This window comes from Pelodiscus sinensis, chromosome 1 (assembly GCF_049634645.1).
Source record: "Pelodiscus sinensis isolate JC-2024 chromosome 1, ASM4963464v1, whole genome shotgun sequence".
Taxonomy (NCBI): domain Eukaryota; kingdom Metazoa; phylum Chordata; order Testudines; family Trionychidae; genus Pelodiscus; species Pelodiscus sinensis.
Genome location: NC_134711.1, coordinates 316,849,050 through 316,876,143, shown reverse-complemented (window position 1 = coordinate 316,876,143; position 27,094 = coordinate 316,849,050). Strand labels below are relative to the sequence as shown.

Here is a 27,094-nt window from a genome sequence, read left to right as displayed (position 1 = left end):
GGCAAAATCTTCAGTGTCCTCTGCTTCCATCTGGTGGCAGAATATGGTTATAAAATGTTAGTAGACATATAAATAAATAAAACCCTTGAAATTCAATAAGCCCGGAGCAGGAGAAAAATATTCTGACCGAAGTCTACATTTTTGTCACATCTGTCATTGTAATCATGGAGTCAGTGGTTTTCATCTACTATGTATTTGTCTGTGTGTCTGTGTACGTGTGTTCAAGAACTCTTAATCAGTTAAGAGCTAGGACCACCAAATTCAGTATGCAGCTTCTTCTTATCATAACTTAAAGCAAGGTAAGAATTTGATTGTGGCCAGGAAAATGGGATGTGCCTAGAATGGGATTGCTTTTCATAAAACCATACAGAAATAGAATCAACAGGAAGGTGAAAAGGGCTGACTGGGGCTGCCTCTGCCCCATCCAGGATTGCCCCAGCCCCAAACCTCCCACCCTTGAGTTGCCCTTTAGAGAAGGCAGGGGGAAGGGGGGAACAGGGACTGAAGTGCACCCCCAAATTTGTACAGGGACATTGCTGTCAGCTCCCATTCATCAGGGAGTGAGGAGAAAGTGCACAGTTTGCTGCATTTCTCACTCTGGCTGAGGAACAGAGTGCACACAAGTTGTGCACTTTGCTCTCACTCCCTGACAGGGTCAGGAAGGGGAAGAGCAAGCAGCCCTAATACACCCCTGCCCACCTCCTTACAGAGATACACACAATCCCCTGCCCAGAGTGCCTCCTCACCCCCCAACTCTGATTCCAACACCTCCCGCATCCTCAGCTCACTGCCCTGAGCCCCTCCTTAAAGGACACGAGCAATGCCAGGTAAATGTGCTAGTTAAAAATTAGTTTCCCACAACCTGCCATTTTAGGGCTGTATTGATGTGTTGCTAAACTGCTGAACCAATTTCAATGAGGACTTTGAATGTTGCCAAGTTAAACCCTGAGTTACCTGGAAAATAGTCAAAATGAGGAGACTCAGCAATGTTACTGCAGTGATACAAAGGGTCAGACCACAGTACTCAGGCTATGTCTAAACTGCGAGCCTCTTCCACAAGAGGAAATGCAAATGGAGTGCTCATTTGCATATGTCACACTCTCATTTGCATTTCCTCTTCCTTTCCCTTTTGCGCAAGAGGTTTTTGCGCAAAAAAGCACTGTGCAGATGGCGCCTTTTTGCACAAAAACCCCCTTCCAGAGATTCTCTTTTCAATAAAGGGAAAGACTAAAAAACTTCAGTTTTGGTACATCAAATATTGTTAAGAACGGTTTGCTTTTGTGAGCCAAAAAACATTTATTTTCCTATTTTAGCTAACTGTACTTGTACTGTGACAAAAAAATAGTCTGAGACCCTAGACGATTCCGACACCACTATGACATGAGTCTTACCCTCTTCACGTGTAACATACCATAATAATGCAGAACTAGACCAGATCATAAAGTTATAACATCAAGTTTACTGTCCTGCCTCACCTACCAACAGATGCTTCAAAAGGCAGCAAATATCAAATGTAGAACAGGAAACGATACCATCTTGACTGGAAGATTAGACTGCTAAACATTTGTTCTTATATTAATTTTCACCATATAAAACAGATATAACATGTGAACAGTGTGGTGTTCTATAAAATTGTAACAAAACCTACAACAATGCAACTCTGTGTCTGCAAATTTAAAAAGCAAGAGAGATTGACAATGAGGACGACAAATCAGCATGTGCTATTTTAACGTTTAGGAATGCAAAAATACTATACATCTGCTATGTGAAATAGTTAACATTGCTAGGAAGAACCTTAACTTTTCACTATTTCCCAGCTTTTAAAGTTTTCAACTGTTAATGTTGCATTAATATAACTTTAATACAAAACCCATTTTATAAAAACAGACAAACAAAAAAGCCATGGCTCTGACATGTACCACCTGCAGTATCATAAATAAAAAGAGAATAAAAATTTCTTTACTGTGCATGAGTTAAAAGTTGATTTTTAAGGGGACACTGTAATATGGCACTTCTCCCAATCTTGGATTACCACTCACAAATCTGTTTAAAATATCTCTGATGGGAACTGTGTGACTGCTATGCACAACCCCACAGTTGTAGGACAGAGTGTTGATTTACACTAACCGGGATAATGTCTAAGGGCTCGTGTAAACTATGCTGAAGTTTCGAAAGAGGATATGTAAATTCCCCGGGAATTTGCATATCTTCTCTGCTCTCACATTTGAAGGCGGAGCTTTCTAAAGTGAAAGTAGTTGTAATGTGTTTTTTTCCGGCAAACGCTTCCCGTTTCAAAAAGCTGCGTAAACCTCATTTTCAAAAGTGAGATTGGAAGTACCTCTTTTGAAACTTCAGCATAGTCTAGACATAGCCTAGGATGAACAGAACACTCCATCTCAAATTATAACTGCTTACTTCAGGAGTAGGCAATAATTTTTGAAGGGGGGCCACTTCACAAATTTCTGAAGTGGTTGCAGGCTGCCCTGCAATGGGCAGGGCCTTAGGCAGAAGGGATAGGGCCAAGAGGCTTCCTGTGTTTACCTACCCACAGACACTGATTGGCCTGGGGAGCAGGGGAAGCACAGGAGGTCTTTGCCCTCCGCCCAGCAGTGCCTGGAGCAATGGTCTCCAACCTTTTTAACCATAAGATCACTTTTTGAATTTAAGTGCAATGTAAGAGCTACCTCACACCCAAATATCCTTGCCCCGCCTCCTTCATGCCTCTTCTCTGAGGACCTGGCAGCAAGGACCATGTGCTCTGCAAATAAAGAGCCTGAGGGGAGGAGGGAGTGGTGCCTCACACACTGCCTGCTCTACAAACACGCATCTCCCATTTAAATATGGCAGACAGGCTACTGGGCTAGATGGACCCAGTATGGCCATTTGGTCTGGCCATTCTTATGTTCTTAAATATAAAAAGCCAGAAACCGGCCAATGGGATTGTGCTGGGGGTGGAAGCAATGCATAAAGCACCACTCCTCCCTCCCCTCTGCTCACAGTTTGTGGAACACAAACGGCCCAGCAGCCGCTTTTCTGAGCGTCATGCAAGGGCGGGGCAAGCAGGCCTGAGGTTTCCTGCTGCATCTGTGGGCCAAATCTGGTGGCTCGGGAGGCCGGATCCGGCCCGCGGAGGATGTTTTGCCCAGACTTTGTTTACTTGAACCACTGTAACTTGCAATAGTGTAATCCTGTTGTATAGATGAAGTTTCAAGCTAATCTAAGTGAAAAAGGCAACAGGACTCTGTACAGCACATTACATTAGAAACTTCTGCAACCAAGTCAGGTGATTCAGAACTTGACTACACCAGGAAATTTAGACATTGCTGACTATTAGCAAACGGTGCAGATGAACCAGTGCTGAAAATCATTAAAACTACAAGAGTAAGAAGGACCAAACCATGTTCAGAAGATATGACTGAAGCACAGTAAACACCATCTCTTCATCTTTAACTATTGGACACTTCTCTTCTACCTTCTTGCAAGCTTCTCCAGATCTGCTGCTGGCAGTAAACTCCCTGATTTATGGGAAGTTCATAGGTATTGATCAAAAACAAGTGTATCAGCTCAAGGTCTCATTAGCACACTTATTCAGGTCTATTTAAGGCTTGATCAATTACTTCCATCTCTTTATCTAGCAACTGGCAGTGTGAACACAACCAATTATGTTTCAGTACCTTCGCTCTGCCCGCTCCTTCTTTTTCAATACAACATCCAGCTCTTGCAACTGTTCTTCTAACTTCTCACAGAGTAATTTCTAGAGGGATAATACATAGTATTAGTTTCTTGCATAAGCAAATACTTTCATTAATCAATTTATTTAGACTCTTAATTCACTGTTTTCACATTTGCCTTAGCGATATCTGGAATGGGGATACTTCAAATTCCTCGTTTTCTTTGTACAGGCAGTCCCCGGGTTACGTACAAGATAGGGACTGTAGGTTTGTTCTTAAGTTGAATCTGTATGTAAGTCGGAACTGGCGGCCAGATTCAGCCGCCGCTGAAACTGATCAGTTTCAACAGCGGCTGAATCTGGACGCCAGTTCTGACTTACATACAGATTCAACTTAAGAACCCCAGGCATCCCCAAGTCAGCTGCTGCTGAAACTGATCAGCGGCTGATTCCAGGAAGCCCGGGGCAGGGGCTTCCTGTAGTCAGCCACTGGTCAGTTTCAGCAGCGGCTGACTTGGGGACGCCTAGGGCAGAGCAGCTGGGGTGCTGCTGGGTTGGTCCAGTAGCGCCGCCGCTCCTCAGCGCTACTGGACCAACCCAGCAGCACCCAAGCTGCTCTGCCCCAGGTGTCCTGATTCAGCCGCTGCTGAAACTGACCAGCAGTGGCTGAATCAAGACGCTTGGGGCAGAGCAGCTAGGGTGCTGCCGGGATGATCCAGTAGCGCCCAGAGCGGCGCTACGGGACCAACCGGCAGCACCCCAGCTGCTGTACCACAGGCGTCCGGAGCAAAACCGCGGAGCACGGGGGCAGCGGGACAGCCCAGACGCACTGTGGCTGTCCTGCTGCCCTCGGGCTCCGCGGCTTTGCTCTGCTTTGCTCCCCCTCTCCTGGTCTGCAGACCAGGGGGACGGGGAGCAAAGCCGTGGAACACGCGGGCAGCGGACAGCCCAGAAAGGGCAGGTACTGAAGATTTAGTCTTCCTAAATTTAAGGTACGCTTTAGCATAAATTTCAAGTTTTACTACTCAGATAAACCCTCCTGGTGAGAAGCATCTACTGCAGAAAGCAGTCTGGCCAGTGTATCTATTAAAGATGAGTGTTTAGAATAAACATATTTCTAAGGTAGCTAATATTTTATTTTTATACACACATAAACAGTATGTTTTGGCCTCTTTCCCACACTATTTATTGTTTATATTTTTATATTATAAACTTATATTTTTATTCTTTAACTGGATAGCACATAGCACTCGGTTTCTATTTATTAAAATATTTAAAAAAAAATAAAATATCCACATCTAATATCAAGATAATAATCAAGTCATTACCTAGGTGGCTATTATTCACAGACATATCACCTGCTTTGTAGGGATTCTACCATTGTGGCTTAGGTCAGCAGCTGAGCTGATCTTTGTTGTAAGTAAGTCTCCCCTACAAGAACTTGCTTTGCTCTCTCAGCATGAGTCATACCTTTTCCCATTACACTTGTTACATGTGCAAGAATTCTTCCCAAAAGTATGTTTACCGCACTTACCATGGAACCTTTCATCACATTTAAAATGTCATTTTTGTAGTTTTAGGTGGGATTATTCCTTATTATGTATTTATTAGGAACTAGTGAACACAGCCAATAGCACCTTAGTGGAATGTGCTTTATATATAATAACGTGCAAGAACCACATCTAACTTTGTAAAGAAAAAAAGTCTTACATATACAACTCATTAATTATTTACATTAAAAATACTTAAACCCACAAAAACAGGCAAATTTTGATGCACAATATAGTTATACATCAACACTATGGCCCTATCCAAATTCACAGTACATTACGGCCAATTTCACAGCCACAGAACTTGAAAATTGGTAAATTTAATGGTTTCAGGTATTTAAACCTGAAATTTCATGATATTGTAACTGTGGGGATCCTGACTCAAAAAGAGATTGTGTGTGGGAGGAGTTGCAAACCTGTTGTAGGGGCAACATGGGATTGCCACTCTAATTTCTGTGATGCCTTCAGAGTTAGACTGTTAGACTCTGAAGGCACCAAGCGCAGTGCTTCTTGCAACAACAGGAGGTTGCAAGAGGTAGAAGTGGGTCTGATTTCCCCTTTGCTGCTGGGAACAGCCCATGCTACGGACTCCTTGCTGCTAGTCCTGACTGGCTTGGGAGGAACAACACTTGCTCTCTCTCTGCACAACTGCAGAAAGTGCTACACTCCTAGCCCCACACTCAGCTGCAGGCAGCTCAGGCTGCTGCCAAGTCCCAGAGTCCTGCAGCAGCAGAAGGCACCCAGAAGTGAGTCTGGCATGGTCCCCCTCTCCCACTAACAAAGGACTTTACAGGGGAGATACAAGTCCTGTCCTTCCCATGTCCAGTTGGAGGTAGAAATCCCCCTTTGATGGGGGTGTTCCTAGGAACAAGGAGACATCAGATTTCATGGGGAAGGGCTTATTTCACGATCTGTGATGCATTTTTCACAGCCGTGAAATTGGTAGGGCCTGAATAATCACTGAGCAGGATCTCCTCTTGCACATTTGCAGCCCTGTTTTGTGACGTGCAAGTGATCAAGCCATGTTGGAAGCAAAAATGGGGTACAAGATCCACAAGCCTGCCTCTATAAAGTACCTAACTCTTCCCCAGTCACCGCAGTAGGAAAGGTACTAGTCACACTTCAGCCTTCAAAACTCCAGGCATCTGCCCTGCAGAACTCATGATTTTTGCACCTTCTAGTTCACATAAAGGCCAGCCATAGGCTTGCACTGAAATATTTTTATAGTAGCATCCAGTCTCATTAGAGAAAGCACTGAAATTTGCTTGCAGTTGGGTAATGACAGCACTTGCTCTCAGAGTCTGCCTGGCATATCACAAGCCTGGTCCTGCTGGCTTGCTACAGGCAACTGACAGCATGATCCAACCAGGGTCTGCTTCCTTGACTTGTGCTGCACTTCCCAATGTTTAGTGCTCCCTAGTCAGGCTGAAACATTCAGTCTTTCTTACAGGAAAAACTATGAGAATAAATATTTTCCAATTCTATAATGTCCTGAGTGCAATCATTGGAAAGGTGAAAAAGAACTGATCATGTTATGCTCTCCTATCTATACATTGGTAGTACAATAGCCATCTACTACTAATAAAAGAAAGTCAAAGGAAAAAGCATGAAGAAAAGATCCCCACTCACACCTCAGTTTATTAACAGAGCAGGGAAATTAGTTGAAGGGATGCATCCCAAATAAGAGGAATTTTTGTAACTGAGAAAGATGGTTACCAGAAATAGTTTGTTAATAAAACAACGATGCTCCACAATATCTAGCAGAGTTAAAAACTAGTCAACTAGAAAGCGTACATGTTGGCATGGTGGGCAAAACCATTCTCCATCTGGGATTATCATCAATGGGGGGCGAAGGCAGGCTGTGTGGTATCCACTGTCACAAGAGTCACACAACAGAATCTGTAGAAACAAAGTCCAGTAATAAATTAGCATTATGTTGCACATCATGACAGGTAGCAAGTTCTAAAAGTATTTCCTAGGAAGTGTCGAAACATCTGTGGAAAAATGCCCTGATCTATACAAACTTCAGAACCTTCAAAATCACTTATTTATAGGGTGCTTTGGAAAAGATGAAGCATGTATCTGCATGGTACAGCTTGTATATCTGGAATGTCAGCCTTAACTCTGGATTGTTCAAATCACTCGCTTCTCAGGTAGACCCCCCACTCCTGGAAAGGAGCATATCCTTTCTTCCTAGAAACCAGCAGCGCCTCCCTGCAGCTCTTAGCTTGCTCTCTCTTGCTTTTCCCAGCAGAGTTAAAGCAGCAGTTCCTGTCCACAGCTTCCAGCTGTTTCTCCTACCTCTATCTCTCCCTGCCTGGTGCAGCCTGCCAGCTCAGCAGCTTCACAGGGAGTGGGCCAAGCTACATCACGTGGCTGAGCATTTGGGGGTGGGGGAGCATGAGATGGAGAAGAGAGAGAGTAAATGTTGGGGAAGGCTGAAGATATGAAGCTGGATTCTGAATCCTGCCCCCTCTTCCTCAGGCCACCATCATGCCAGTCAGCAAATCCAGATTGGAAGCAGGCAGGCAAAAGAGATGTGAGGGGAACCTTACTGGAAAGCAAAATGCAGGATGATGTAGCACTTTAAAGACTAACAAGATGGTTTATTAGATGATGAGCTTTCGTGGGCCAAACCGTGATTTGTCCTTTTCATGTGTGTTCATTTTTTTTAATTGTATCCTTTGGTATATATGGTTGTGACTATTTTCTTCCACTATTTGATCTGAGGAAGTGGGTCTGGCCCACGAAAGCTCATCATCTAATAAACCATCTTGTTAGTCTTTAAAGTGCTACATCGTCCTGCATTTTGCTTCAGCTACCCCAGACTAACACGGCTACATTTCTATCACTATCTTACTGGAAAGAGATTTCTTCTTACCTCCAAGCCATGAGGGCACATCTACACCAGTAAAAAAACAGTTTGTATTAAGATGAATAGCAGACTTATTGAAGCCTCATCTATGGCCCATTACTGCTGCTAGCTATTAAACCTGTCCCATCACTTTTCCCAGGACAGGAGTGTTTATTGTAAAATATCATTACACATCTCTCAGAAGAAAGCTCTCTCAAAGCAGAAATAGCTATATTTTACACATTACTAGTCTAAAAAACCACGACTTTCAGAATGATCAGTGGACGTTTTTCTATCATACTATTTTGTAGATCAAGAACATACTAGCTCAGGATGATTGGGAAGGCCACACTTCTTGCATGGTTCATCATCATCAGCAGGTGCAGGTTCCTCTTCTTCCTCTTGCTGCTCTTCCTCAGATTCCTCCTCAGATTTCTCTTCACTCTCAGACTCCTCGCTCTCTTCGTTACTTGAGTATCTCCACCTGCCACGTGTTCGCGTGCCTGTCCACCTCACTTTGCTTCTCTGTGTGACCTAGCATTCCAACGATAAAGAGACTATCATTTTTAAGTTTAAGTAAATATTCTCTAAACTGAACTGATTCATTTAAATCAAAATAGCTACAGGAAAATGTAGCATGATACAGCAGTTTCAATGAGTAGATAATCTTTCACTGAGTCCCAAAATACTTACAGAACTAAAGAAAACTAAAACTAAATGGGAAAAAATTAAGGAGTACAGGCAAAGAAAATACTTCATATAAGGTTTAAAAGATGTAAAGACAAAGCCTTCGAATGTGACTCAGCCCCTTTTTGTTGAGCTATCAAAATCTATGATTTCTACTTTGACAGGGTAATTTTGCAAGCGAACATGAGAACTTTAATATGTAAGCTTCACCCCCAAAGAACAATACATCTTTATTTAAAGCTGCTTTTCCTCAACTGAAAGAGAATGTATTTCTAATATTGCTTTCTTTTTGAAAAACGAATTACAGAATGTGACTTTTATTTTATTTTAGAATCATCATATTGTAAGACATAAATTGCTATCAGCATTAAGAGTTCTTTCTGCTTGTGAGGTTGGAGGAAGAAGATGTCTGAGAGGACTGTGCATGTGTTTTATACAACAGGCCCAGGCCCAGGCCCAGGCCCAAAATTCTCTAATATATATTAGGGTTGCGAGACGGTTCCAACAAAAATACCAGATACACTTGACATTACATCACAATCTACATTACATCTTATTTAGAAAATACCAGACATTTGTATTTTCTCATTTATATTTTTTCAATTTGTTTCCCGAACAAAAAGCTCAAATACTGGACTGTCCGGTTCAAAACCGGACACCTGGCAACCCTAATTATATTAATTTTTGTATTTCACTATACATATTTAGATTACTAAGTCTTCAAACGTTATGTCCATTTAAGACCATATTTGTTTCATTTTTAATGTATTACTGTTACTTGCAGTGCCTATGATAACTAGAACGGAAAGATAAAAAGATCCCAATACTTTTGCAGTTTATATAAAGCATTTGATCTTACTTTACTAAAACAGGTTCACTTTGTCCCCTATAAGATCTATTTCTCATTTTGTCTGTGAAGGTTATTCACACCGCAATTGAAAAGAGAAAACCCTTTTTTAAATATAGGAAAAGGTGTTTGTAGAACTAAAAAAGCTTGTAAAGGGATTCAGAATAGGAATAGCACCTGTAAAAACTAGTTTTGTTTTTTTTAAATAAACTAGATTTCAAGTTGACATGGTCTCGTTAACCTGAGTACTAAAGAAAAATATTGTTTCTATCATACTGGGTTTTCTAGTTAGCTTTTCAAGAAAACATGCAGGTCAAAGAACTCAAGAGTCACAGTTACACAGGGCTAAAAGCAGACTATATGGCTTTGTCTAGACTGGCCAGTTTTTCCGGAAAATCAGCTGCTTTTCTGGAAAAACTTGCCAGCTGTCTACACTGGCTGCGTGAATTTCCGCAAAAGCACTGACTTCCTACTGTAAGAAATCATTGCTTTTTGTGGAAATACTATGCTGCTCCCATTTGGGCAAAAGTCCCATTTGCGCAAAACTTTTGCGCAAAAGGGCCAGTGTAGACAGCTCAGATTTGTTTTGCGCAAAAAAGACCCGATTGTGAAAATGGCGATTGGGGCTTTTTTGCGCAAAAGTGCGTCTAGATTGGCCACGGACGCTTTTCCGCAAAATGTGCTTTTGCGGAAAAGCGTCCGTGCCAATCTAGACGCTCTTTTCCGAAAATGCTTTTAACAGAAAACTTTTCCGTTAAAAGTATTTCCGGAAAATCATGCCAGTCTAGACGTAGCCTACATGTCTTCTAATTGCAAGATCACCACTCTACACTATAAAAAACTTGAAACTGCATGAAAGCCAAACGTTTCTTATGGAAAAACACTTCTTAAACCCACCCCAAAAAAATCTACATTCAGCCTAGATAAAAGATTCTCTCTCAACCCCATTAAAACAGAAGACTCTCCTAAGAAGAAAACTCCTGTTACATAGTAGTACTATTTTAATCTAACATTTTTCTTATTCTCATCAATCTATCATCATTGTCAAATTGACCAGGCATCAGAATATACATCCCACAGTTAATCGTCAGCATTTTATTCATCATTAAAGCATCCAACCTATGGATTTAGAGCATCCTGAAGGTTTGATTAATAAAGATAAAATCTTCTAGAAAACAAAATAATTTGCACTAGTTATTCTAAACCAAGTTCAATGTAAGAATCCTGGCATTTACAAATTGTAAAGTTAACGGCTATTAGCACTTTCCTGAGGGCTGTTTTCAGATCAGTCACTACCCTAAACAAAAGTTACTGGACTAGTAACATGCATACACTGACTGTAATGGCATGCTTTCCAACATTCCTCCACAGATGTGTTTTCCTTTGATCAAAAACAACTATCCTCCTGTGCACTATAATGGTGTTACCTTGCTCACTTTAGAATTGGATTCCTTCTCTTGTTTTTTCACATCCTCTCTTCGGTCCTGTTTTTGCAGCGCTGACAGTTTCTCCTCCTCTTCTTCAACTCGTTTTTTGTCAGGTTTCTGATCCCGAGTTTCTACCACTTTTGGAGTAGGTTTAGATATTCTTGGAGACCTCCTTAAAGTGCGACCAACACTGACTTCCTCCTCTTCCTTCTGCTCAGTGTCTTGAGTCTTGGGAGGTGGATCAGGCTTCTTCTTTTTATTGGAGATTCTGATGGTTAACTTGATCCCTTCTTTCTGCCTCTCAGAGGTTATTTCCTTGTTATCTGTTACACAGATGTTCTCTTCAGAAACCAGTTTATATTTAAATTTGTTTTTCTGTACTGCAGATTCCTTATTAGTCTCTGAACACTCATCTGCATTAGAGATTTGGGCTTTACCTGGTTTATCTGGTTCTGTCTGGACAGCTTCAAACTCCTCCTTTTGTTTTTCTGAGTATGATCCTTCCTGTACTTTGCTTTCATTAGGAAGTATGCTTTTGGAATCTGAGTCCTCTTTTTCTGAAACAGACTTCTCAGAAGGAACAGGAGGAATAGATGACGGAGGGGTTTCAGGTGCTTTTGGAGAGTCTGATTTTTTCTCCAGTTCATTTTTACTTTTCAAACCCTCTTCATCTGTTATATCATGTTTGGGTGGCTCCTTAGGAGCGGAAGTCTTCATGGACTTTTCCAGCTTTTCTAAACATTCTTTGAGTGGTAGCCGTCTGTCCTTTCTAGTTTTCAATGCAAATTTCTCTTCAGGTTTCTTGGAACAGTCTTCTGTTTTCCAAGAGTCCTCCATTGCTACTTCAGAAGTCATACTATTGAGGGACTCTTTGTCGGTGGGACCAGATCCCTCCTTTAAAGGCACTTTCTGATAAGAAACCTCAGAGACTGTAGCAACTACCTCTTTATCTGTAGGCACATTTTTGTCATCTTCACATGTTTTCACAATTTTGCTAACAGAGTTCAAAGAGTCTGATATTTTCCCCCCACTTATACCATTTTTCTCTTTCAATGAGCTGCTGCTGTCTTCCTTTGTGCTAATGGAATGTTCCGACTTACTATTTTGGGTGACATTTTGGGCAACTTTTTCACTACTAACCTCCCCATTTACTAGCAATTTCCCATCAGGACATAAAGCAGTGATTGTAGGGACTCGTTTAAAAGCCTCCTCTTCTAGTTTTCCTTCCTCTTTCAAGACATCCTTTGTTGGAGTTGCACATTTACACAAGGACCCCTTTATTGGACTGTCATAGTCATCTGTCAGCTTGAGCTCTCGCTTTTTCAGTGGTATCTTTGCCTGTTGGTCATTTTTAAGTTTCTCATTTTCTTCTACAGATTTCTCCACAACTTCTTGGGGGATTTTGGCATTGACACAAAACTCTAATCTCTCAGGTTCATGAGCTGTTATTTTATCTGTGCTGCTTTTTACTTCTTTTAAATCTTTTGGCTCTACTTTATTTTCCTTCACTTCTACTTTAACAGGTTTGACATTTTCTTTAAATGAGTCACTTTCTTCTTTGATGATGTGCTTTTCCTCATTGTTTTCTGAAGGTTTTTCAAGCTTTACTATTACTGGCAGTTTTATAATTTCCTTTTCTTCCATTTTTTCCGTTTTCATTATGTTTTCATCTGCTGGGACTGTAGGTAGAGGAAGGGTTTCCAATTGCTTTGACTGTTTCTCCACTGTCTCCTTTTCTTCTTTTATTTTTAATTCATTTTCTGTTAAAATATAACATACAAAATAAAGCTAAATATGCATCCTACAACAGTCGAGTCCTCTCTAATGAAATTAAGGGTTTGGCCTAACATTGGCATTATGATTTCCAAATATTAGCCAAAGAATGGGAAAGAAAGGCAGTTCGGTTTAACTAAAAACCTAAGCAAATTCTATACTTAACAAGAGAGTATCTATCAGAAGAGCCCCATATCTATTTTTATGCAGACCTTTTAGCTCCATTTTCAATTTTATTACATTTTTCCTAAAAGTATAGGTACATAAAATCTAAGCAAATGAGGCCTGTAACACTAGTTTTGAAAGGAGTCTGACTTCATAGTTTGAATTACTTCATTACAACAAAATGGTTGGCAGAATTCCTTATAGTGGAATTTCAAGTGAAATTTCCCCCTCCAAGCCACACTCTTGTTTGTATACACTAATATATCCAGAGGGGTTTACTTATTATTTTTTTGTATTTCAGAGCGAGGAAGTAGAAGCTGAAACACTATAACCTGAAACAAAGTTCACCAGTATTAGTTACACTCAAGCAGCATGGGCCATAACGGGGTCTCTTATGTACTGTCACAATATAAATAATAAATACATTCTGTATTCATTTCACATACAGAAGTTCCACTGGCTTCAACAGGACTAACACAAACAAAACTTGTGCAGAATACAAGTATATCAGAGAAAACAGCAAGGAGCAGATCTACCAAGAATTACATGGTTTTTGCTCAGAAGTTGAGATACACACTTATTGGAAATTGTGATAGGAGTCAACAAATGGATATTCCAACACCTGAAAGGCTTTTACAATTACAAAGTGCAATACATCCCAGCACCAAGTTATTCCTTTCTCCCTCCACTAATTTAAGTCTCTTCCAGCTAAAAGTTTCCCAAAGTGCTGTTTTGGTTCTAAATGAAGAGGGGGGCATCCAAGAGTTAGCTTAACTCTTATAATCAAACAGGAAATAAGTGCATAGAAATATAAAAGAATGTGGTGAGGAGAAACTGAAAGCACTTTGAAAGAAAAAACAAACAAAACCAAGTTAGTTTCAGAAGGCAGCCAGAGAGAGAAGCAAACTCCCCCATCAATGTCAAAAGGTGGACAATATTTTGAAACGTCCAATCCCATTTTCTCCCTCCTTACTTAGGTGATTTACAAGCTTCTCTTGCCCTGTAACTTCGCAGTGCTGGACTTTCTTGAAGGAAATACTTACCTAAGATAAGAGTAAGATGCATTTTCTAAATCTACTCTTTTCTACTTTCTCTTCCTTTGTCTCTGACCTCATTCTTTTGCCACCTTTTTCTTTTAATCGTGCCTCTCCCTCAAGCTTCTAGCATTAGAAGGCAGCAGCTGTTCTAATCTTGTCTATGCTAGAGAAATTCACCAGTCTAAGAAATGATTTAGTTCTCTATATGAAAACATTCACATCCACCCACAAAGAAGGCTTTTGCTGTTTATAAGTTCTTAAAACTCCACTTGAGTGGAGTAGACTAAGCAGATTTAAAAACTGGTTCAGTTTGCACTGTTTTTACACGGGAATAATTTAATACCAACATCAATGTGGACAAACAGTACATCCGGGGGGGGGGGGGGGGGGGGGAGGAGGGGAGTGTTGTTTTAAGATCTCCCAGAACTATTTGTTCCTGAACCCAGTTACAAGTAATTCTATTGTCTGGTATAGACCCAACCCCATTGTCTAGCACTAGAAATTCTACAAACAATACATATTAGATGCCAGTCTAACATGAGTAGTGAACTTTGATGAACTGATGTATCATGATGTCTTAGAGCTTGTGTTCAGTGGAGAACTGTTTTAAAAGGTTTTAAAACTGGTTCAGCTAAACAGACTTTCAAATCAATCAGGTAGAGCCAAAGCATAACCCTGAGTTTAGGAAGCTTAAACTGGCCTGACCAGTTTTTACCTAACTACAATTTCAAGACCATTGCTTGAAATTAACTCTGCAGTATCAATGATTGGGGAGATTTTAATCATCTCTTATTTGTAATTAATTACAACTTTATCCATTGTCAAATATCTTAGTTATATTAAACATAGATCAATCAATACAGATCATACTTTGTTTCAATTATTGATATTAGCAAGGATACAGTTAATTCTACCATAAAGCTTCTTAACAGTTTCTACAGCACTTGCTTCTTCTCTTCCAGTTATTTGGAAGAACATGCATAAAATGTCAATGAAACAGGAAAACTTCTTCTTGCAAGCCAGAACTCGGGCAAATTCTGCCCATATTTACATCTATAACACACCATTATTTTTAATAGGATTGGCATGAATGTAAAACAATTTACAATGTAACCCTGAAAGCTTGTCCCCCACTGTGAAAATTTCCCCCAAAATACAATCTAATATTAAAATTGGTTTATCTAAGGAACATAGGCTTTTAACTACTTTGAACCTGAAACATTAGGTCTTTTACGAGAAGAAGCCTTTACCATTAATTGATTTTTGTTAAAAAACTAACACTTTTCAAATAAATTAGGCAACATATCAGAAATATGGAGTGACAAAGCAGTAAGGAATGAAATAATGTTTCTTCACTGGTGAAAAAAATAAAATGTGGACAGTTAAGGCTTGTTATCAGACAAAGCCCACCATAGGTCTTCATTTCTAGTATTAAGTACAGGACTGCCAAGTAGCTTAAGTCCAACTATTTACAGCTACCTTGAACTGATGGGTTAATCTTGATTTTAAAGAACAAGTTACTAAAGTGAAGAAAAATACATAGGCTGTTATACAAAGCCAAAAACAATGTCAATCCAACTATAGGACTGGTGTTCAATATCAATTATGCCCACCACACAAATTGTCCATTAGAAATGTGACGCTGGGTGGAAACTTAAGCCATGACAAATGAAGAATAGATAATGGACAGGAAAGCAAATGTCAAAATGTCAATGGTGTTAAAAATTGAAAGATGCACGTGTAATTTGGTTATTTTTTGAAGTAAACTGCATATGCACCTAAATTATTTTGAACTTTAAGATGTGTAAGAAAATTTAAAAATTTTATCCTGCTATGTCTTGGCGATTTATAGCCAAGGCAGGGGTGGGGAATCTTTTTTGATTTGGGGGCCGCTGTCCCACAGAAAAATCAGTCAGGGGCCGCACATAAGCAAAAACAAAAAAACAAAAAACCCTCACTGACATGGACCCCGACTGAGAAAAAGAAAGACACACCTCACATTCCCCTTGCACATAGAGCCTAAGGGGGCCCAGGATAGATTTTGTGTATTCCAGCCCCACAGGGAGATGGCAGGGGGCTGGAATGCCAGCATGGGCTCCTGGGGGTGGGTGGGACTTTGAACCTCAAGGGCCAGATCAAGGTAAGCTGGGGGCTCCATCTGGCCCACAGGCCTTAGGTTCCCCATCCCTGAGATTCCCCCACCTCCGCCCCCAAAAACGGCCTATTCTAATCCTCTCATTTTTCAAGCAAGTTTAACATTTTGCTATGATGCAGCACAATGTCTAAAGCTTGGTAAAAAAGAGGGTAGAAAACCTTGTGGAGATATTTCTTCCTCCTTTTTGCTGTCTTCATCTTCTAAGCTAGGGCTTTCACGTGATGAGCTGTCCTGCTGGTTGTTGTTTTTCAACAGTGCAGGATCTATTTGTGCTTTCAAAAGCTCAAGTGTCTCAGCCAGCTCATTTCGGCTTCTGGATGACAAAGAAAAGAAATCAGTTGTCTGATAAAGCTTTTATTGGCTCTTCCCGAAACCATCCATCTCTAACAAAAAATACCACCTGCTTAAATGAATGCTGCATTACAAATTATAAGACTAGAGGTTTGGCTTTGTCCAGTCAGAATAGCCATCATTTTGTGATTAAATGGCTTGCCATTTTATCTGTAGTAAAATTAAAACTACCTTGCTAACCCTTCTGAGTGGCCACAACAACCTTCAGGCTCCAGACAGCCTGCTTTCAATCTGAGCTTCTATTCTTTATTAGTTTTGTATATATTAACTGGTTATTCTCAATGTCCATTTGTTTGCCTTAGCAACTATCCCATTCCCTCACTGAAATATCTTGTAGTGTAGCGCTCATGAAACAGAATAGCAATATCATTTAAAGGTGGATTTTTGAAAAGCATTTAAGTACTTTCAAAAATCCCACCCTAACAATTCCCAGAAGAAAAACTTTAGCATTTAAAAATAGTTACTACACTGATGCAGATATTATGAGTGGAAATTAACGCTTAAGTAAGTAAAATAAAGTTACCAATCTAAACTTTTGAGTAAGGAAGCAGAGTGCAGTAAAACAACCCGCTTTGAGAGCAGGTTAAACGGAGGTAATGCTGCACTGTGGGGGTGTGTCTAGACTACATGGCTCCATGTCTAGGCTACATAATCCCCGTTTCATTAAAATTAAAATGGCTGCCATGCTGTGCCGACAATCAGCTGATCCGGCACAGCGCGGCAGTCTAGATGTGGTGCGGTCAACCTTTGTGGCCTTTGTTGACCACTCTGGGGTTTACCGGAGCGGTCAACAAAAGCGTCCCTTGTCGATCATGCTGCGTCTAGACTGACGCATTGTGCCGGATCATTTTTATTTTAATGAAACAGGGATTGTTTAAATCCGCGCTTCATTGACTATGTCGAGTAAACTACTTTACATGGCTCCTTCGACGGAGCCATGTAGTCTAGACACCATAAGGTTATGTCAGGGATCTCTCATTTCTGCTCTCTATGCAGCAACTGTTTTTGGGTAAAAATTTCAGTTTTACATACACAAAAAAACAAAGCCTAGAAGCATGCACAAGTTTAGCATGAAGAGTTCGGTACTTTTAAGAGCACTTTTGACTCCAGAATCAATTCCTATGTTTTACCAGCATCAGACGCAAGATGCCGTGGGGGGAGAGGTGTCTCAGCATAAGCCTAACCTACTTTGCTTTTGGCCCCCCTTTCTCCTAGCAATCCACAGGGACATGCTGCAAGGTTAGTATAGTTTATTTTTTGGCTGATGCGGTTTGTTGAATTTGCTTTATTCACAAATAGCAGCTCGTTGGTGGTAACACTGGTCATGTTCTACAACCAACTAAGAACTGACTTTGCAGTTGAATATTTTATTCAACAACTCTTAACTGCTAAAAGCTGTAACTATAGTCACGTCATTTAAATTATAGACAGTATTTGAAATTTATGACATATCTGCCACCTTATTTGTTTACTCTTTTACTCAATGCCAATTCTCTTTTGATCAGAGACCAGCTTTAAAAGCCATTTGGAATTAACTAGATTTGTTTAAAATAAATAAATAAAGGTTCCATACGAGAATATATTAAAAATCAGTCACTTGCTTTTTTAAATAAATAAATAATTTCAAAACTAAAATACTTTTATTTTGAAAATATGGCTCAGAACATGCTAGAAAGTGAAATATTTATATAGTATTAAAATAAAGAAGTGTATCTTTGTAAGAGGCTAAATTGCTGGAGCCCACAGAGCACTTACCAGCATTCTGTAACTCAATCATTCGTCATTCAGGATCTGAGATCCATTTCAGAATGGTCTTGTGTTTGGATTTCTGGACCAGATTAGGATACTACAGGTTGAAACTCTTTAGTGTGGCATTCTCTGGTCCAGCAACATCCACGGTCTAGCATGATTTAGTTAGCTGGATGTCCACTTATCATGAGTGTGGCTAAGTTTCCCACAGTCCCATTAAGTTTGTTTACAGCGATCAGGCTTAGCTTTCACAGTACATCTACACAGCAGGGCTAAAGTTGGAATAAGCTATGCAACTTCAGCTACGTCAACAATGTAGCTGAAGTCGAAATATCTTACTTCGGCTTTTGACGCTGTCTACACAGCAGGCAGTCAAAGGAAGAACACTCTTCCTTCGACTTCCCTTACTCCTCGTAAAATGAAGGTTACCATGAGTCAAAGTATGAAGTCCTCCAGCACAACATTATGTTGAAATAAACGCTTGTACTGTAGAAGCACTCTTCGTTATTTCGAAATAATGTTAGTTATTCCAAAATAATGCTGTTGTGTAAACACAGCCTCAGTGTTCTGTGCCATTATTTAACTCTAACTTATCCCTGCCTTACAAGAGCCAAGTAAGCAGTGGAAGTGTTGGTAATGCTGCTAGACAATATTGACTTCCCGTCACCTCCCTGGTTCAGCTCTGGTCAGGTTCCAAGGATGTCAGACTAAAGAGGTTCAACATGTATTTTGAATTCTATGATCCTAGAACTCAACTCTGCAATTCTAATGATAGCATAATGCCGTCAATTGCTAATTTGTGACTGATAGTGTGAGAGGTTAGAGAATCAACACAATATTCCTCCATGTTCCCTAAAGCACCTTGTCAGCATATAGTGGGACCATTCTTCATGGAGTATAATACTCCTCCTGATCCTCTTGACATATATCCATTATGGTCTTGAAATTTTAGATGATGTTTCACTTATAAACCATAAAATGAAATATGGATTGGCTATTATCCTATAAACCAGAAAGACGTTTTTCTTCATAATTTTATTTGTACACGTGCTTTTCCCTACTGCGTATGTCTGAAAGCAGAGAATTGATGGGAATTCTGCTCTCTGAAAAGCAGACACTTATTGAATTCAACATCTAAACTTCATAATCACAGATAATCACATTTAAAACGTACAGTTATAAACAAGAATAAAAACAAAGTTACCTGACAATGCATTTCCAAGAAGACCCATCCTGGTCATCCTGTTCTTCTACATACATTCTCACATTATGTTCTTGATCCAGCTGGTACCAATACATTAGACCATCCTTGTCTCGACCAATTGGCTGTAGACGCATAGCATCAGCATCCTCTTCATTAATGATATTCTTAAATTTTAGATTGTCATCAAACTGACACTCACAGAGGTACTGAAAAAATTGCAATGGATAAATGTTTTTAAAACATAAAAATACCAGTAAAAACCCCTCAGTGTGTTTTGGGTTCTCTTTTTAAACCTGTTTTTATTGTTTCTGTGACTTAACTAGAAAGGAAGAGCCAATGCACAGGCCCTTCCAGGTTGTACCCTTTTGATAAATCAGGATTAGCTTTTAATTTCATATTAATGGCCATTTAGAATGGTGTTAAACTTGTTCAACACCAAACTTTAAAACAGAGGAGAATGAAAGCATCATTACTGGACAGTCCCTCAGCGTTACAAACCCCTCAGTAATAGAGGCTGTTTGTAACGCTAAACAAAATGTTATTGTTGTCCTTTCAAAAGTTTACAGCTGAAAACTGAGTTAATACAGCTTTGAAACTTTATTAATAAGAAGAAAAATCTGCTTTTCCTTTCTTTTGTATTTCATATTTACCACATTATTGTATGTGCTTTCTATAGTTTGTTTTTTTCCCCCCATCTCTGCTGCTATCTGATTGTGTAAGAACATAAGAATGGCCATACTGGGTCAGCTCAAAGGTCTATCTAGCCCAGTATCCTGTCTTCTGACAGTGGCCAATGCCAGGTGCCCCAGAGGGAATGAAGAGAACAGGGAATCATCAAATGATCCATTCCCAGTGGCCTATTCCCAGCATCTGACAAACAGAGGCTAGGAACACCATTCCTACCTTCCTGGTTAATTAACCATTGATACACCTATCCTCCATGAATTTATCTAGTTCTTTTTTGAACCCTGTTAAGGTCCTGGTCTTCACAACATCCCCTGGCAAGGAGTTCCACAGGTTGACTATGTGTTGTATAAAAAATTACTTCCTTTTGTTTGTTTTAAACTGCTACCTATTAATTTCATTTGGTAAACCCTAGTTCTTGTGTTATGGGAAGGAGTAAAAATAACTTTTCCTTGTTAACTTTCTCCATATGTCATGATTTTATGGACCACTATCATATTCCCCCTTAGTCTCCTTTTTTCTAAGATGAAAAATCCCAATCTTATTAATCTTTCCTCATAGTGCAGCCATTCCAAACTCCTACTAATTTTTGTTCCCCTTTTCTGAACTTTTTCCAATGCCAAGGTATCTTTTTGGAGATAAGGCAACCACATCTGTATGCAGTATTCAAGATGTGGGCGTACCATGGATTTATATAGAGCAGGGCTACTCAACTTTGGAAGCCCCGGGGGGCCACAATGATACCCACAGCACATGGCAAGGGCCGCAACTTAAGTTGCACATACATGCAAATATATACGCAAATAGCTTCATTCACACTGATGGGCATGAATACAAAGATTAAAGCAAAACTACACAACACGCAGGCCCCATTTAAGTCAGTTCTGCTGTTATTAATAAAATGTAATATTTCCACCCATATGACAGCACTTTTAAGAAGCAATGACAGTTCAGGAATTTAACTACTAAAACACTTATCAACAGAAGACCATTATATTGACTCGCCATTGTAGAGCATGTTCCCAGTGGAGGCCATGTTCAAAGAAGTCCACCCATGGGCCATGTGTTGAGCCCCGCGTAAACCCAAACCACACTGCGGACTGCAAGCCGCATGTTGAGTAGCCCTGATATAGAGGCTAGGGATATACCTATCTCATAGTACTTGAAGGGACCCTGAGAGATCATTGAGTCCAGTCTCCTGCCCTCACGGCAGGACCAAGTACCATCCCTGACAGATTTGCCCCACATCCCTAAATGGCCCCCTCAAAGATTGAACTCATAACCTTGGGTTTAGCAGGCCAATGATCAAACCACTGAGCTATCCCTCCCCCAAATGTGAAGGACTAGTCGACTATCCAATGATCAAATCCTTATCAGATAGTCAACTAGTCACTCTTCCCCCCAGCTCCTTGCTGCCTCTATCACATACAGGCAGCACAGGGGGGGGGGGGGGGGAGCAAAGGGGGATACTTCAAAGTGGCAGCACTGCAAGGAGCCCGGATCAGCTGCTCTGTGCGGCACTGCCGCTTTGGATGCCACAGGGAACCCAGTGACAGGCTCCTTGAGGCACTTCAAAGCAGCAGGGCTGCCTGGAGCCCAGGTCAGTAGGGAAGTCCCCAGCTGACCCCAGGCTTCAGCGCTTTTGCCTTTGAAATGTAGCAACAACTCTAGGGGTGTTGCTACACTCCAAAGGCAGAGGCGCCCTTATCAACTAATCGATGCAAAAATGCATCGACTATTCAATTAGCCGATACTTAACATCCTTAATAGAAACAAAAAGATGTTTTCTGTCTTATTCTCTATCTCTTTTTTAATGATTCCTAACGTTCTGTTTGCTTTTTTGATTGCTGCTGCACATTGAGTGGATGTTTTCAGAGAACTATCCACAATGACTCCAAGACTCTTTCTTGAGTGGTAATAGAGAATTTAGTCCCCATCATTTTGTAAGTGTAGTTGGGATTATGTGTTCAAATATGCATTACTTTGCATTTATCAACATTAAAATCCATTTGCCATTTTGATGCCTAGTCACCTAGTTTTGTGAGATCCTTTTGAAGCTCTTCACAGTCTGCTTTGGATTCCAAATGAGGTGTGGGGTTAACTGGTCAGTTTGTAACTCTGCTGTTCATAAGTCTGGGGTTCTGCTGTAGTAAGAACTCCAACAGCTACCACAGCAGGATGAAAGCAAGCCATCTGCAAAGCACAGATGCACAGCGTGGTGCTTTTACTTCCTCTTTTAAAAGTGGCAATTGAAACTAACTTCTGTAATTTATACACACTTTGAAAGCAATATATATGGGAAGCTTCTGTTTTGTAAATGATTTAGCTAATCAGAGGCTATTATTTACTATATAAGACTACTCTAAAACTTGTATGTGATGGCAATTAAGGCCATCATATGCAAGGCTCATTATTCCTGACTATTCTCATGAGTTGAAAAGCTGAAGATGAGCCCCATATCTCACCTTTGCACTTAAGATAAAATTGTTTCCATACTAGCTCATACATATAACAAAAATGACTACTAACGTGGGTAAAACACCCACCAAGAGCAGAACAGTAACTACAAATATATTTCAGTGCAAACAAGTAAATTATGAAAACAAATAGAAAACAACATATTTAGTTGAGGCTTATCCCCATTATAAGACCATCAGAAACTACGATTGATTATATTTGTTTGTTACAAGCTCTGATATCCGCTCTATGTGTAATACATTTAATTACTGCAATTTGTAAGTGTTCAAAGTGTCATTTTCAAAAAATAGTAAATACATTACCTTCAGAATTCCCAATTTGCATTCAACACTCATTTCCAGGTACCCTTTCTTCTCCATCTCCCATGCCCAAGTACTGTTGAATTCTTGGCATATCTGTCAGATAAATAAAATATTAAGTTAACTAGAATTAGTGGATGAATGTAACTTGAAACCTCTACAATACCAAAGTTTATTTTTATCTACATGCTATATAACTTCTGTAAGCAAAAAAGTGAGATAAAGATAAAGCCAGGTGTAGGTGGGTGTGTCTTCACTAAGTCTTGAAAACCTATACAATCAGGATCATGGCTATCATCACCTTAATTTTCCTAGCTCTGGGCAACTTCTAAGAGATAGCACGATTTACAACTAGGGCACTAGAATGAGAGTTAGAAGACCCAGGTTCTATTCTTAACTGTCATTGACTGGCTATGTGATCTTAGTCAAGTTACTTCACCTCTGTGCAACCATGTCTTTTCCTACCTCCTTTTGTCTGTCATGTCTATTTAGACTCCAAGTGATATGGGAGCAAAGACTGCTTCTTATGTGTCTGTAAATTTAACAGGGTATGTCTACACTGCATTATAAAATCTACAGCAGCCAGTCTCCTAACCTGGGTCTCCAGCATCAGGCTTGTGAGGCTCACACTATAGGCCAAAAGCAGCAGTGTAAACTTTTGCAGCTTGGAGTGGAGGCTTGCTTCTGAAGCTCTGAGACTTAATGCAGTAGTTTATAATGTAGCATACACAAACCACAAAGGAATCCCAGTCTCAGTTAGAACCTCTAGGCACTGTTACTGTAATACAAATTATATTTATTCGGCACTGTAAAATAATGTAAGTATGCATAAAATGATGAGGTCCTTGCAGCATATACCATAAACCATTTAAAATGTGTGTGAAAACATTATAATAAAGACTATCTTCAAAAATAAAAAGCCACAGAAAGTGGGAAGTAGAAGTGATAAAGAATGAATATATGGAATCAATAGCAGAAAAACAGAGTTGGAATAAGATTCACATTTTTTTTTATGTGAGAGTGGGTCAAAATAATTGAGATCAAAATAATGAGGGAACACATTTTATATCCTAAGACCCATAACAGCAAAGGCACTGGTGGCTGCTTACTTATTTAAGATACAACAGTAGGATCCCTAGTTTGTGTGGGTTTTCTTAGGTCAAGCATCCATTAGAAAAAGGCTCAAGGTAATCTCAAATATACAAAGACACAACGATGTTAAAGGATTTTTTAAAAGAGGCACTAATGTACTATGGATGCTCTAATCAGTGGCCAAAAGTCCTGATGCATTCTAAACAAATTCAAGCAACAGAAGGTCTCTTGGAAGCATTAAGGGAATTATAATTATCAATCTTCCTGATCAAGAAGTCATTGTCAAATAGAGGTTGTACCCAGGACAAATTAAACCACTGAATAAGTCTCTAATCCACATCCAAAATGTAGCTTTCGTTTCAATGGAGTCAGCATGGCTGAAAGGGAGGCAAAACTTCATTCACAAATTCTAAATGAGTTGATTCAGGAAGTGATAACAAAAAGACTACCATTTTTAAAAAATGACTTCTGCTGTGAGGCAAGTTTTCCTGGTATGAGGACAAGGTATATTGTCCATTCTTTCAATGCATAGGTCAAAACTTAGAGCAAGAGATACAGTTGTTTATTGCCAACAAACTGATAACATTCTACTGTACCCTATCTCTTGTATTCCGTATTCTGAACATGAAGATGGGGGGCTGGGGAGAGGGGCTGGGTTGGGAGGCTACATACAAAAAACCCGAAGAAAAAATGTCAGCCATCAATGGCCAATCCAATGTTCTATGTATCATTCAAACCAATGAAGGGAAGTTTCAGAAATACTGGAAATGTCTTTTAATTGCCCAAATAAGTGACAAAAGGCAGCAATCCAGGGGCATAAGATATGTTGAAACCATTTGTTATAACCACAATGACCAAGTTTCTTTCCATAAACTAAAACCAGCAGATGATCCTTAATCCTGGTAAGTGCAAACTCAACTCCAAACAAAGCTAGAATGCAGTCTGAAGCAACAGCCTCTTGGAAATCTGTAGATTCACAATGGAAAGGGTCTAGGCCAAAGCCAATCTTAACTGTACAAACACAAAAAAGACTCTTGAGAGTGATCAAATAAAGGAAGTACTCATGGGAACAAAACAATCTGTATTAATGACACTGTGCACTTCCCATAAGGGCTAATCCGTCTATCTCTGAGGACAAATAATCTGTCATTGCTTAACCAGAGCCTTCTGTATGACCACAAGATCCCTGCATAGAAAATAACATTGAGATTCCAGAAGCACACCAAGTATCTTCTCTTCATTATGTTTCCCAAATACTTCTGTTTGAACAGATAACTGTTACTGAGGGGAACAGAAAAGAACCACCCAATTGGTCCACCTTACACCAGCTTCCTACCAAAAAACACTGGTGTGTTCTCCTTCACACCATTCAGCCAACACATCAGGCATCGTTTCTAGTCATAAGGCCTGCTTTTTATGACTGCCCTTTACAATGTAACATGACAAATGAAACCAGGAGTTAGGGAAGGCTGATATTTACACAAAAAAGCAAATTTATACACACACATATACCTGGACATAAAAACTGTATTTCATTGTCCCCCTATATTCTATCCTTCTCTCGTCCTACTCATCTTCTTGGATTGTAAAATTTGTACGGCAGGGATCTGTCTATCTCTGTGAAGCATGTACAGGTTGAACCTCTCTAATCCAGCACTCTAGAACACCCTTGAGACCTGACTGGTGCTGAACCAGAGAATTTGGCAGACCATGGGAGGTCAATATTGTCTAGCAGCATTAACAACACTTCCACTGCTTATTGGCTCTTAGAAGACATTTAGGGGTCAATTAGAGATAAATAGCAGCACAGAACACTAAGAGCCAGGACTGGTGACTGTAAACAGACTTTATGGGACATGGGAAACTTGGCCACACCCAGGATAAGTGGACACTGGCTAACTAAAATCATGCAGGACCACGGATGTTGCCAGACCAGGGATGTTAAATTTTGATTAATCAACTAATCAAGTAGTCAATGGAATTTCCCCTTTTAAGCTGGCTTTCCCCCCTGACTCCTAGCTTGTGCTCCCCGTCTTGCTGCCTGTCTCTGATAGAGGCAGCAAGGGTGGGGGGAAACAACCAGTCGAGTTCTTACTCGACTACCTAATAAGCATTTGCTTATCGGGTAGTCAACTAGTTGCTTACATCCCTATGCCAGACCAGAGAGGTTCAACTTATAGCCCAAAAAAGGCACAATTCTGCTGTAGTTATCTGGGCACGATCAGAATATTTAGTAGCTGTAATGGTAGTACCACAAGGTACATATTAACAGGCAAGATCAAAAGAACAAAAAAGTAACCTATTATTTCACTGTGCCATCTAGACTTATCCATTCTTTGACAGCTGGTGGCTTACATATATTTTATAATCACTGTGGGCAATATTATTGTAATTTGTGATCTACATGCAAAGTATTATGTATTAACAATTTCAGCAACACTAAAAAATAAAGCACTGATTGCTAAGAGCTGCAGTCACTTTTAAATTGCAATGAAAGCTTAAAAAGCAGTCCTTATGACTGGAAGCTGTGCCAATCTGCTCCTATCTTGTACATGCAGAAGTTGGTATCTAGTTTCATAAATTTGTGTGCATTCCCAAGCAGGCTGAGAGTTTGAGTTGGCTAAACTTAAACATTATGCAGCCTCAGTCAGGGCATGCACACAGATTTTGGATACAGCACTATGTTCACTAAAATTCATGTTAGGATTTCGGACATAAGATCTCATCACAGAATCTGATCCTAGAATTTTAGAGTAACATAACAGACATTTACTGTACCTTGATCAAGTATTTTTCCCATCTGTCTGCTGTGACAGATTTTCCAATCTTCCTCATCAGTTTCAAGTGAAGCTCTACCAACTCTTTTGGAACTGTAGTATTAAAAGAGGGGTAGGAGAGAGCAATAGTTAAAAATAACCCAACATGAATAAATTCAAATACTAAATATTGTAAAAGTATTGAAATAAAACCATAAATTGAGAATTTTCAAAACACTGTAAGAAGGGTTCCACAACTAAAAATCTGCATTTAGATTTAAAATAAATGTCTATCCAAGGCTTTAGATACCCTACT

The 27,094-nt window shown here is 39.9% G+C and overlaps 1 protein-coding gene across 3 annotated transcripts in view; it reads right to left on the bottom strand.

The window, feature by feature from the left end:
• RSF1 (remodeling and spacing factor 1) overlaps positions 1-27,094 on the bottom strand; it is a 112,239-nt gene that overhangs the window by 44,163 nt on the left and 40,982 nt on the right. For 2 of the 3 annotated variants that reach the window (XR_012900792.1, XM_075919498.1), the window contains exons 2-9: positions 26,801-26,892; positions 22,934-23,026; positions 19,470-19,675; positions 16,324-16,478; positions 11,036-12,795; positions 8,399-8,608; positions 7,015-7,119; positions 3,675-3,754 (exon numbers count right to left, since the gene is read on the bottom strand). Coding sequence is in view for 2 of the 3 variants with exons in the window: in XM_075919498.1 (XP_075775613.1) it covers positions 3,675-3,754; positions 7,015-7,119; positions 8,399-8,608; positions 11,036-12,795; positions 16,324-16,478; positions 19,470-19,675; positions 22,934-23,026; positions 26,801-26,892 (2,701 nt within the window). In the remaining variant the exon portion in view is untranslated. The remainder of the gene's footprint in view (positions 1-3,674; positions 3,755-7,014; positions 7,120-8,398; positions 8,609-11,035; positions 12,796-16,323; positions 16,479-19,469; positions 19,676-22,933; positions 23,027-26,800; positions 26,893-27,094) is intronic. The other variant, XM_075919499.1, reaches the window with a different exon arrangement.